The sequence below is a fragment of the Amblyomma maculatum genome, chromosome 3 (assembly GCF_055883805.1).
Source record: "Amblyomma maculatum isolate TAMU_Amacu chromosome 3, ASM5588380v1, whole genome shotgun sequence".
Classification (NCBI taxonomy): Eukaryota; Metazoa; Arthropoda; class Arachnida; order Ixodida; family Ixodidae; genus Amblyomma; species Amblyomma maculatum.
In genome coordinates this window covers 123,131,763-123,144,659 of record NC_139346.1, presented here as the reverse complement: position 1 = coordinate 123,144,659, position 12,897 = coordinate 123,131,763, and the positions used below count along the sequence as shown (strand labels likewise).

At 43.4% G+C, this 12,897-nt stretch overlaps 1 protein-coding gene across 2 annotated transcripts in view; it reads right to left on the bottom strand.

Annotated features, from left to right (window-relative positions):
• Positions 1 to 492: 492 nt before the first annotated feature.
• Positions 493 to 12,897, bottom strand: part of LOC146195919 (tumor protein p63-regulated gene 1-like protein) — a 34,618-nt gene continuing 22,213 nt past the window's right edge. Inside the window, exon 7 of one of the 2 annotated variants that reach the window (XM_084597960.1) lies at positions 493 to 11,024. In XM_084597960.1, the coding sequence (XP_084454086.1) occupies positions 10,731 to 11,024 (294 nt within the window). In that variant the 3' untranslated portion in view covers positions 493 to 10,730. The remainder of the gene's footprint in view (positions 11,025 to 12,897) is intronic. The other variant, XM_084597959.1, reaches the window with a different exon arrangement.

Below are 12,897 nucleotides of genomic sequence, written 5' to 3'. Positions count from 1 at the left end.
TTTGGGATGTCAAACCACATAAACTACCTAAATAGTGTGTATTAATGTCGACTGCATGGGCTGTTCTAGAGCACATTAATATTGCAGAGTAAAATGCACTTTCTACTCTACTACATCCAAATGACACTAGAGACTTTTAGTTTACCGCTGCCGCTACTGCTACCGCACGCCGTCAGCACATGTGCTGATTGGTCCCTGCGTGCAGAGTCCGCTGAAATTTGACAGGGATGTGGTGCCATCTATCACGCTCGGGGTGATCTGCGTATGCGTGCTGACGCTCGTGTGGTAACGGTAGGCGTTAGTGGTAAGCGGTAGCGCTAAACTAAAGGTCTTTACTAATGGTGCCTGGATTTTATTCTGCAATGTTGGGATCAGAAGCTCGAAGCTAAAGCCACTCTTCTACTATGGCTTACTTCTTACTTCCTTTGGAATGCCTCGCAGTTCTCAGTGCAAGCATGGCATCGACTATCGTTGACATCTGTACATGGCCCTCTTTATCATGACTAACATTCACCCCACGCGTTTGTTAAATCAACTTCAACTGATTTCAATTCACTAAGTGAAGCACACTGCAGTGGTACCACTCTCGTGCTCACATTAATATGTTTAGTGACCCAGCCTAGTAAATGGCCAACTTAACGTGAGCGCCTAGTAATGCAACATCAGAAAGCAGTACGACTCATGTACAAGGAAAAAAGAGATGCATCATACATCAACCACGTGTCATGGTCCATTCAAAATAACTTTATTCTTCTTCAAGTATAATGTAAACAATAGAGGAAGGAACAACAAGTGAGAACCACAACACTCCTGCATGCCCATACAAGTAGAGGCAACGATTCGTTAAATTATTTGATTCAATTATTGAGATATGTGCTCGGCAGCTGGGGACTTGCGGGAATGCATACGCATGCAGGCACTGGAAAAAAAGGCTGCACACTAGGCCAGCCATAAGGGTACCGAGTTTAAGGCATTCGTGTTCCTGATGTATGATATATACCCCACAACACATCAGCCAAGACAATATGCCACCGAGATATCTGAACAAGGAATGTGGCAAGTGCCAGCAACGACATTGAGAGACTGTAAAAGCTAGCAAGAAAAAAAAAAAGCACCTACATTTGGTAAAAGCACATATAACAGCGAGTAAAAAAAGGCATCGCCAAGAACCTGAAAGCCTTGTTGTATCCACAACGTCAAAAAAAGAACCAAAGTACTCTTACAACAACACTACAGGAACTGAGCTGATTATGTCGTAATGCTTAATGATGCTGCAAATCTATTTTATTTTTTTACATTAATCCTGTTGCAGATCAGTTCAAACAAACAAAAAAGGTAGTATAAGCCACCTTACAGAAAGCATTGCCAGGTATCGTGCACCTTAACTGTGACCCCTTTCCTGGTTTGTTTAAAGGTGAGCCAACTAACACACTCGTTTTTCTATCGGAAAAAGCAGACCAAGGACTCCTAGGCCACACAGACGCTATCTATGGATTGAATGTGTATACCTCACCATCGGTAGCATGCAGAAGGGGCACACAAATCAACAGCCCCCTTTTTGATATCGAGACGAATAATATATAAGCTAGTCGCAAACGAAGCGCACAACACTCGAGCTTCCTGAACGTCGACTAGGCTTATGAACCCAGGGTTCTATACCAACAGACATGTGCTCGTACTCCATCGGCTCATTGCAATGCAGTCACCTAGGCAGGGCAAACAGTGACTAGTATTGGTACCATGAAAACGGAGACTAGAAGGGACACTTGTAAAAACATCTACTCGCATAACACGCTACGATATACAACAGCAACTCAGTAACAAAACAAATGCAGTGAAGGGAGCAAAATGATAAGTGCTCTTGGCTTTTCCAAGAAGCAAGGAGGTGTAGAGTCTGCAGTGAAAGATTACATGATGCAGGTGGCTCGGAGAAAAAGGCTGTGAGGAGATCCGGCAGCACGTTTCTCTTGAGTGAGCACACACATGATGAAGTATAGCAGGCAACTTTACACGGTGCTACACTCTTGCAAACTTGGCCCGTTTCATACATCACAGAAAATCCCATGAAGCAGCCCTCTGCCATGTTGATAACAAAAGAGGCAGGGAGAGAATAACCCAACACAATGTACAGACTCATGTTATGCACCATTAATATTCTAGTTCACTCTCGTTGAGTTGCATTAAATTAACTTTAATGGAGATACCTGAAGAAGCATGCACCATGGCCAAGAGGGAACCATGCACCTGCCATTGAGCAGGTACAGCAGGTACCTGTAGCTACTAGTAACTACTTTCACTGGTAAGTACCCGCTGTGCCAAAATACTCTAAATGTTTTTTATGCCCATTTCTTTGCCTTTCTGATATAGCAACGATATGTGATAAGAAAGAAAACAAAATCAACAGCAAATAACACTGGCACGTTTGACGTTTACACCTCGAGCTGGGTCAGCACTCCCAAAAATCCATTCTGTCATCACAGCAATACTAGAAGACATGTGTCCAACATCACTAAATTACCGTTAACTCTGCACTGCAGCAACACACATCAAAAGCACAAGAGACTGGAAACAAATAAGGTGCTGACGTTCTGTCCTTTCCTTAAAGCGATCATTTGAGTTTCTTGCAATCGAGCATAAAATATGACATGCTGAACGAATAGGCACAACTTTTGCCTAGCCAGATATTGCATATGAGGAAATGAGTGGTTTTAAAATGCACCGCTCAAATGGACCATGACAGCTCTATACAACTATGCATTAAATGTAAACAACGGTCTGTTTGTAGAACTGCTATGGATACAAACCCTTAAGCAGTGCTGCAAGCAAATGTAGGGAAAAATGAAGTTTCTTATGTGATGGGAGCTAACGGCCACTCACACCAACGAAAGCATAGGGGCTTTGTTTCTGGTGTTGATCAATGCGAGATAATGATTTAAGCATGGAGCTAATCGATTAGAAAGCAGAAAAAAAAGTCGCATGCCACACACCGGTTAGATCTGAACCCATGACATGTACTGCGATCTAAACATGCTGAGTGCTAGAGATACTTTCTTTTTGTAAACTGTGGAATTTAACATCCAGAGTGGACATGTTGGCTATGAAGGACGATGCAGTGGCGAGATCCACTAGTTTACTTCGCCTGGTGTTCTTCAGCATGTGTTGACAACAACACGTAGCACACGGTGAAATGAGAAATTCGAGCACAAAGTATCAGCGGTCGTAGATGAATACCATGCAGTGATGCATGCATAGCAATGTTTTATGCATAATCACATGGAAGAAAACAAATAACAAAAACGATGAGTCTATGCTCTTTTATAATGGTTTGATGCCAAGAAAAATAAAACTTAGGACAGTGCAAAAACACTGCCTTTGTAGAGTAAACTGGAGACAAAGAGAAAAAGATGTCAGTACTGGAACCTTGCAATGCCTCACATACAAGATGCATATACTGCAGGTACATAAAAAGACACGTTTGGACATTAGCTACCCAAAAGCCAAGAGAACATAATGACAGTAAATACACAGAAAGTGGCATACAGACTGCATAAAAATGTGTTACACTTAAAATGCATTGACGAAAAAAGGTGCAAATGTGGATATGCTCCCTACCTGCACTGGTGAAACCAACAGCATGCATCGTGTGTCACATATTTTCTTGTAAATGGAATGGTTAGTGAATAAAACAAAGCCACATCAAAAACATGGCATAAACAGGGACATTCTCCAGTGCTGCGGATAGCATAGCCCCACATTTTTACTACTGTCATTTCACTAAGCTTAAAAACAAATGACTGGTCCACCAACCAGCCTGCTTTCAAGTTTCGTTGGGACGCTTAGCTGCTAACCAGTCAGCCTTTTTTTAGGAAGTCACGCAACAATGCAAAGCATTCTTAGAATTTTATCTCGTCTACCAGTTTGCCTGCATGACAACTATCAGTACTATTATTCCTGCAAGTCCTGGGCATAAATGGCATTGATTCACCCATTACGACTTTTGGACCATCCTTCTCTCCACATGCCTTTCTTTTCTGCTCTCATCCACCCCATTTACTTTGTCAGAAAGTGGGCATGTCTTCCACCCACCAAAAACCACCACTGCTTTCGTAAAAGTGACTCCAGTGACGTGCAACTCATTCTCTTTCTTTAAGGTTTATATGCATGCCTCGACTGCAACATTCCGGCAGCGTCCATATTACTAGGTTTCAAAAAATGTGTTTAACAGAGTCCCTAACAGGTGTCTAACACTCCAAATGACATGCCTAAATTAGCATCCCTCAGTTCTGGATTGGATTCGAACTTTCCTAACCGTCGCTATCGATTAGTCCATGCTAATGCACACTCGTCCTCCCTTTCTCGTCCTGTCTGGTGTTCCTCAGGGTGCTGTTTTAGAACCATTTCTATTCCTTGTCTACATAAATAACTTGCCTTTCTATATTAAGCCCAATGTCCGACTATTTGCTTACGACTGGGTTATTTAATGCCCAATAATCCAACTATAACCATCCTTTGAGATCTCGTATGCGTCAAACACGGTTAAAGTCAGTAAATAGTATTAAAATGTCCCTTTTTCCTTTCCATCATCAGCGCAACCATCAGCATAATACTTGCACATTTAGCACTACTGCTATCATATAAGCTGACTTCTACAGGTACTTTGGTATCCACTTATAAAAGGTTGTAAATCTGGTCTCAAAACATTAATCCTGCTAATTAATCAAGTTCTAAGATACTTATGGCCTAACCTTATATTAGTAACATAAAATTTCTTGCTTATGAAACACTTATACTTCCAGAAGTTCACTTTGCATGTGACACGTTGATCCCTTCCATGCTAACTTTATCAATCACACATAAACCTGTCCAGAATCGTACTGGCAGATTAATTTGTTACAACTACTCTAAGCATACTAGTGTTTCTGCCATAAATCTAACCTCCATCTCCCGGGCTGTTGTTGCAAAATCACCAGTCTTTCCTTGGGTCACAGAGTTTATCAACCCTTCAATCACAATGCTCACAGTGTCACACGTGCTCATCGGATATCCCACAATTCCTACCTTAATGCAGTCTAACCCAAGCAATTCCTGGCAACCTCCAATGACTGGAATGGTCTTCTATCTGAAGTAACCACCAACCGTCAAGTCCAATTATTTCAAACCTGCCGTTGAAGACAATCCATATCTGAAATACCACTCTGTTAGCCCACCCTGCTGTCCCTTAGACCTCTGAGGAATATTAAATGAATAAAAGAAATCGCAGAGCCCCTGCTGCCCGCAAACTTCGGAATCACACATTTCGGTCTCCATACAGCTGTTTTCACAAGCTTTGTGACAAACCTAATTACTGTAACCCCTTGCATTCGCACACCACCACCACCACCAACAACACAAACAAGCCAAAGACTGCTGGCAAAGGACCAGAAAAAGAGCTCGGAAATCCCAGAATGCATTGCAGTATCGTGTGACTTTCGAAATGGTTCATTAAGACATAGAAGTCCCATAATTGGCTGTACTTCAATTCAGGATGCTGAATGCATAAGCATGAAAAACTCTTTTGCACCACCAAGAACCAAGTGACAGAAAATCACAGAGAAGAAATTTGGCATGAATTATGCTGAAAGACAACAAACTCTGGCTTACCAAGTTGAAGCTGAACCCAAAACTTCAAAAATGCAAGCTACAATATTGCAGGGAGAAGGTGGGCAAGACTGCATGAAAAATTCAGCACCTTCAAGCTTCTTCTTGTGCCCTCCCCCCCTCCCATCAAGCTGTAGTAGTTAAGTTACCATTAAGTTTGGTATTATACTCGAGATACATGCAAATGAACATGGTTAATGGTTTATGGGGTTTTTAACATCCCGAAGCGACTCAGGCTATGAGACGCCTTAGTGGAGGGCTCTGGGAATTTCGAGCACCTGAGGTTTAAATGGACATGGAGCACAATAGTTAGTATACATTATGCAAGCCAAATCACACCACAAAGGCAATAAAAAGAATTATAATAACGCTTAACTGCACATCCAAGGTATATCCACTTATGATCAGCTTGCTTTAACCGACATAACCCACGGTCTCATACCCTGAAACAAAATTTGATTAGAATACAATTACTCGCAACTTGAGATGCACTCAAAGTGCATAACAGAGTGCCATGAGATCATGCAGGACATCAGAAAACATTTCTCGGTATGCCCATACTGCAAATGACTAGCGTTTAAAGACTTCAGGCAAGGTCTTTTTTTTTTTTTTTTCATGTGAAACATATGCATAAGAAATCACAATCAATATGCCTTGCAAGTTTTTTGGCAATACCACCAAACTTTCACAGTTTTATAACACTTGCTTGTTCCAGGCATAAACATTTCCAACAAATATTGTGGAACTGCAGTTTTGTGCAGTTGTAATTATTGACACAGAAAGAAAACTAACATTCTATAGACTGCTATTTATCGATGCCTATGAAAGTGGCTATTTACCAGGATCATCACCGAGAATGATGGGTAAGATAATCATGCTACAATCATATAATGTCATGCACATCAACAAGAGTGCACTGGCCTCTCAGTGCATAAAAAACATGGAGGCTAGCCACCAGCCTAAACATGTAAAGAGCCATTCTGCAACAAAATTTCTAGAGAGTGAAGACCAACCAGGATCAAAGGCAATCGAACATATCAGCATCATCACCACAACTAAAATGACTCAGACAAACGCCTGTAAGGCCACATCTCTGCAAAGTATAATAACACTGCCGCAGCCCTTTCTGAAAACTGACTATGTGAGTATCATCTCATTTCGAAACGGAAGTAAACCGCAATGGCCTTAAAACACTGTGACTAACGACGTTTAGTGTAACCATGTTCTCAACACTGTTGTTGAATTTTTTTTTTAAATATATATTTGCATTCTTATTAGTATATTTTGGTTGTGATGTCATGCTGCGAACTTATATATTTATGAATGCGTAAACTAAGTCACTATCCATTGCACCTTTATTTACTTTTCCCTCACCCGTACTAGTCAATGTGCTGCACTGTGATTATTCTTGTGGTTATTCTACACAGAGTAAACGATTTCCCTCTGCAGCTGTTGGCCGTGATGTCTCTTTTGTTAGTGACTTTATGTAACCACGCCCAAAATATGTAATAAAAGTTCCTATTTTGATTCTGTAATATAATTGATGCCATGCATTCAAAGTTTCCAACTCACACAGCCCTCATCTGCCCGGCTGTGGCAAAAAATACCATCGCAGCCCCCTTCCGGTGGAGAAGTCAAAGTAGTGATCACACGTACTCAGTCTATTGACTGCCAAACTACTTATACTGAAGAGCCTAACATTTCGTCACGAGCCAATTCAGGTGTGTCATCTGCATGCAACAGACATCACCATCAGTCAATACGGGTGAAAGTTGCTCATGTGATAACATTTTCACAAGTACAGTCTTAGTCAAAAGTTTAGAGCCGAGGGGGCCTGCTTCCAAGCCGTGTAGCAGAGTTTCTATTGAGTTTCTGAAAGTCCTTCATATAAAGGGGGCCGGAAAAAAAAATGTTTTTTTGAGGAAGTTTGTGACACTGGGAATACATTACGAGACGTACGGTACCCAACTAGATTCATAGGCGCAAGGTGCGATCATGAAGCATAGTAACTAGGTCCTACTTGAAATGCACGGACGATGCTATAGTATACCACGACCACTTTCTATTTGCCATGACAGGAACCCTCACAAATGCAAGAGCCATGATATGTTCCCAGCTGCCCTTCAAGAGAAGACAGCGGCCCAGTTCTGCTCACAGTGGCAGCTCTCTTGTTCCCTCAAGCGGCAAGACACAATGGACAAGGTGCAAATCGCACGTGGTCCACTCGGCACACAGCTTCATGCAGAGCAAGGAGATCTAGGCTGGCTTCAAGAACAGCCACGACCAGTTTATCACACAGATAGCCGCGCAGGCTGCAAAAGTCCAGATGCAAACACTCAGAGAACTATGCTTCAAATGTCACTCATTTGTGGCTAATGACTAGAGGGGGGGGGTATCTCCGGAGATTCGTGACTAGCACTTCGTTCAAAGCCACATCAGACCACTGCGATCTTTGGTCCACAAAAGTAAACATCAATTAAAAAAGAAAAACAGCACAAAGAAATCTCCCAGATACTGAAATATTTTGCTGATTTTGCCGTGATCCCCCAAAAACAAGGTTTGACTTCCGGTCAGATACATAACCTTTTATGTGGGCCTGTGTTCCTTCGATTGCTATCAAGTGATAAGTTATGGAATAGAACCAATATCGAGCGAATGTCACTAAAACACAGTAAATAAAATAAGTGCTCTAAACACGTCCCATGAAAATCTCAGCAAATTACCACAAAGTTCTACTCTTATTTAAGCAACTAGGCTTCAGACCAAAACAACCCCCAGGGATTAAAAGTTACAACACATCCTGCCTTGTACATCTGAGGAGAATGGGTCATGCTCGCATTACATGAATACACACCACTACTTGCTATTGCTTGTCTATTAAAGCTGCAAAGCAGTTATTGAGGGAAGAGTAATATAGTGAAAGAGAAGCATCCCAAATAACCATCTCGCATGGATGGTTTGCAAGAGATAGCAGCAAGTCCCTTTGTAACGGAATGATGCCACACATTCAAGCTACAGCACGTTTCATAAGGGTCTCTTAATATGACAAAAATACATGGCTAAAGCGTCAGTGCTTTTTTCAGTGTGCCAAGCGCAAGAAAAAGTTGTAAACCGTGCGAAAAATGACACACCACCATTAAGCAATCAGTTTGCTTTAGAACTTGCAAGAGTGATTGCCACAGCTGTTGCTGAAATTATGCTCCCATGGGTTTCTGAAATCCTGCATGACGAAATTTGCATTTTTCATCCGTAACCAGGAGACCCACGCTTTGGCCAGTTATTGCAAAAGCAGTGCAAGCACTTTGAGACAGTCTGAAGAAAAGAACCCGAAGCATGCAAAAGGTCACACTAAAATAATATGATGCAATGCAAATGATATGCACAAAAAGCACTCGAATAAAGTAAAATGAAACATGAAAGGCAACGCAATAGATGGACACTTGAAATGTTAGCTTTCTCATTCAATTGTTGGATATTGGATATCTGCTTCTTTCAGCAAAGGAGGAGACTCACAGCACCTTCGTTGAGACGCAGCTCCGCACATGACGGCAGACAACTGCAGACACAGCTAGGTGCTCAGGTCTAGCACTGAGAAAATAAGAGCGGCTTAAATGCACAGAACTTTTTCTTGCGAGCACTGCCGTTCTTCGCAGCAATTACATCACTGAAGCTCAGAATTAAACAATCAAAACTGCCACTGCAGACTCTTTCAATGTGCACAAATAAAAAGCAACAAATGAAATTAGCACAATCTATGCACACAGCTCCTTCTACCCATCTATAACAGCACTGTATGTAGAGGCCAGTTTTCCACCGAGCCTAACCACTAAGCATCCTCAGAGATTTCAATAGAGCAGATCAGAGAGATTAAATCTATTGTTTCTTCTTGCAACCAGTGTTTTCTGAGAACAATTCAGGCCCTACATCAGTCTCTTCCCTTTCATAGACAGCCTGCATGCCCAACACATTCACTCACAGTCTGCGCAAAACATACAACCTCAAAAATGGCTCAGCACGCACACAGTGAATGAAACATGCTGAATGCCGTAGTGTACAAGTATGGTCGCGCCACTCAAGGGCATATCCCTCCTTGGTTCTCTGCAAGAGGCAAAACTCTGAGGCTCCTTTTGTATTCTGCATGCCCCTGCGTTTTTACCCTATGCGATGGGCAGCCAGAAGTTGCAGGAAAAGAACCTTGTCTCTCTGCCATGCCAGTCAGCCCAACGGTCAACAATGCAGCCAAAGAGAAGCTGTTCGATGCAGTTCCCACACAAATTATACAGTGTGACTCCTCGTGGACTGCCGTTGACTCCACAGGCCGAGCGAGCAGCCATGATAGACGTTGTGTACGCTGGAGACTGACATGTGAACTCCTTCGCAGCTTGGCAAACAGCTTGGGGTACCTCTCAATCAAAAGACACGTTGCAAGAATCCCGAAATGAAGACGTGGCTCACCAGTAACCTGCACCACGCAAGTGCTTCCGCGGCAAATGTAACCTGATGAGTTCCATTTTTTCTTCCCCTCACAGTCCTCCTCACTCACAACTCCTGCAACTGCTACTCGCAAATCACAAAGTTGACGATATCATTTTTGGTTGCTCTTGTAAGCTCAGCCAGGACTCCTCCTTCTGCATGGACACTAATAAATTCGCTGCAACATTTTGGAATCACTATCACCAGCGAGTCTTCCCTTCTCTCTCTAAAGTAAATGCCTTCCAGTCCACAAACAGGCTTAATCAACAAAAAAAAAGGATCACCTGTGTCGTTTCGCTCCAACAGTGCGCTCCACATAACTCCACCACATGCCCTTCTCCTCCTGTTCCAAAACCATGAAGTGCCCTGAAGTTCCGTCCAATCTGTTTCTGTCTGCAACACTTGGCAAACCAAAAAACACACTTCGTCTGCTGACTCCAGTGCACACTTCGTCTGCTGACTCATGTTGGCTAAACTCTATGTAGAAGAAGCCAAAGCTCACAACCGGGCAGACGAACAAAGTCAGAGATGAAGTCCAGGGCGTACACTGCAGCAACATGGCAGGACACACAAGCAGAAGCGCACAGCAGGACACGGCAGAGTGAGAACAGAGGCGGGGCTCAGAAGCTGACCTTGCCGCGTGCCTTGAAGAAGCCCAGCTGGGTGGTGTTGTGGAAGGCAGCCGCCACGCCCACGTAGCTGCACACGACGATTGGTTCATAGAGCACGCGGCAGGGAGCGCAGCGCACCAGCGACTGAGGGGGAGCCTGCGACAAGTCAAGCTGCGACATTGCCTCCGCCAGAGCACGCGAAAAGAGCGCCACGTCGTGGTGCGCGCCACCCATCGAGGTGGCACGCAGGTGGTGCGACGTAAAGGTCACCCACGGGATCTCACGGCACCAGGGGTTCCAGTCCTGCAAGAGCACAAATGTGGATGAACGCATCCAGCTGCATGAGCGCACCTGTCTGCGAAGCACTCGAGAGACACTGAATTCAGGTTAAAGAACGATAAGTCGTTTTTTTTTCATTAAAAAATACAGTAAAAGTCCGTAATTTGAATCCTGGTGACTTGAACAAATGTTTCATACTGAACAATCTGAATGTTCGAATCATCCAATTATTCCCTCTCTAAAAATGCCAAAAATGGTTTGCATGAATGAAAATTTATTACACAAATGGCTGCAACAGTCGCCCGTTTTCGAGATGAAAATGGCAAGAAAAAAAAATTTGCTGTCGTTCGCATATGGACAGTGGCAGGATGGAAGAGTCACATGGAACGAGCGATGCTCTGACACTTGAGTGGAGAAAATAAAAAGGGAAAAGACCAGTGCTGTGCTAATCAAGGCCTAAAACGGTGCATGGTTGAGCTCGGTTGGCTGTTTGGTGCACGACAGATTACCGCCATCACCCCAAGCCTGCATGAAGCTTAGAGAAGCAAAAGGCCAACCCATGTGGTGGTCTGACTGCTTTCGGAGAAAACCCTCCGACTGCCACCATGCCTGCCACTGCATGTGCATCAGGATTGCGTGCAAAACATCACACCCTGCAACTTAGGTTTGAGGATGGCGGTTCGGGCGATTGCTAGCCATGCCTGTCATAACACAATCTGCATGGCTTCTTCAGAAACCTTTTCAAACTAGCCCATGTAAGGCCCGCATCATCCAAAGCCAGTAGTCGAACAGACGAGGTTTTACTTAACTGAATTCGCCACTGCAAGTTAATGCACATTTTTTTCCCGTCTGTTAAGGCTGTGGTTTGCTTTTACTGTTGCCGATTTCTCTGCTAAGCTGCACCACTGCCACTGCCATGCTTCATAATGGCTCCAAGGGTACTCTAGATACCATTTTTTACAGCATATAGGATGCATATTTTTTACAAAAAATTTTGCTAGTGCGCCTTTATATAACAGTACGTCTTAAATGGATTTTCTTTTTTCATTTTGAGCAAGATTCCTAAATAACATGTGGCCACGGCACAAAAGCTGCAAAGCTGTTTATATCTTTTAGAAGTACATCAATGTGGCACCAAACCCTCTAAATATAAGGGGTGCATCTTATAAAATGGAAAATATGGCATATATATTCATCTAAAATCAAGTTTCAATGTTTACCTCTTACCTGTCACCACTGCACTCATAGCACTTGGTCTGCAAGACAGGCTGTCACATACAGCAGTGCTTTGAAGTACCTGAACCTGATCCACTCAGCCAATTCAAACTGTCGCTAGGTGTTGCAGGTGTGCACAGATCGCTCTTCACAAGACCAGGAGTTTACGGTCATGCCTATTAGTGCCTCCTAGGTAGCGGGGGACATTGTAGGTAAAAATTTGCGGCTCCTTTTCCCGTTGCTATTAGTGTGGCCACTGCCCTCATCCCCCCTACCTCTTTGTATACCTACAGCACGTTGCACAATTGCATGCGCACCATAGATTGCTTCTCCCAGCTGAACCGCTGAATCCTTGGCGCTCAAATTTGACACAGAAACGGCATTTGGCCAACAGCCTATTTTAAAACCAAATTCGTTTGGGGTACTTGGCTGATTTGATCAGAAGAAGTTGGATGTTGCAATCTTATGTGGCGGCAGCAAAGAAAGACGAGCTACTGCCTCAGTAATGGCACTAGTGGTGCCACCTTGTGCTGCTTGCAACAACCTTCCACAAAACAACATTCGCCTCTCCTTTCCTGCAACAGAGATGTTGCAAACAGCACAAGCTGGCAACACCAGTGGCATCGCTGGGGCTACAACTTGTCTTGCTTCACCACCGCTGCCACATACGACAGGAACCTTC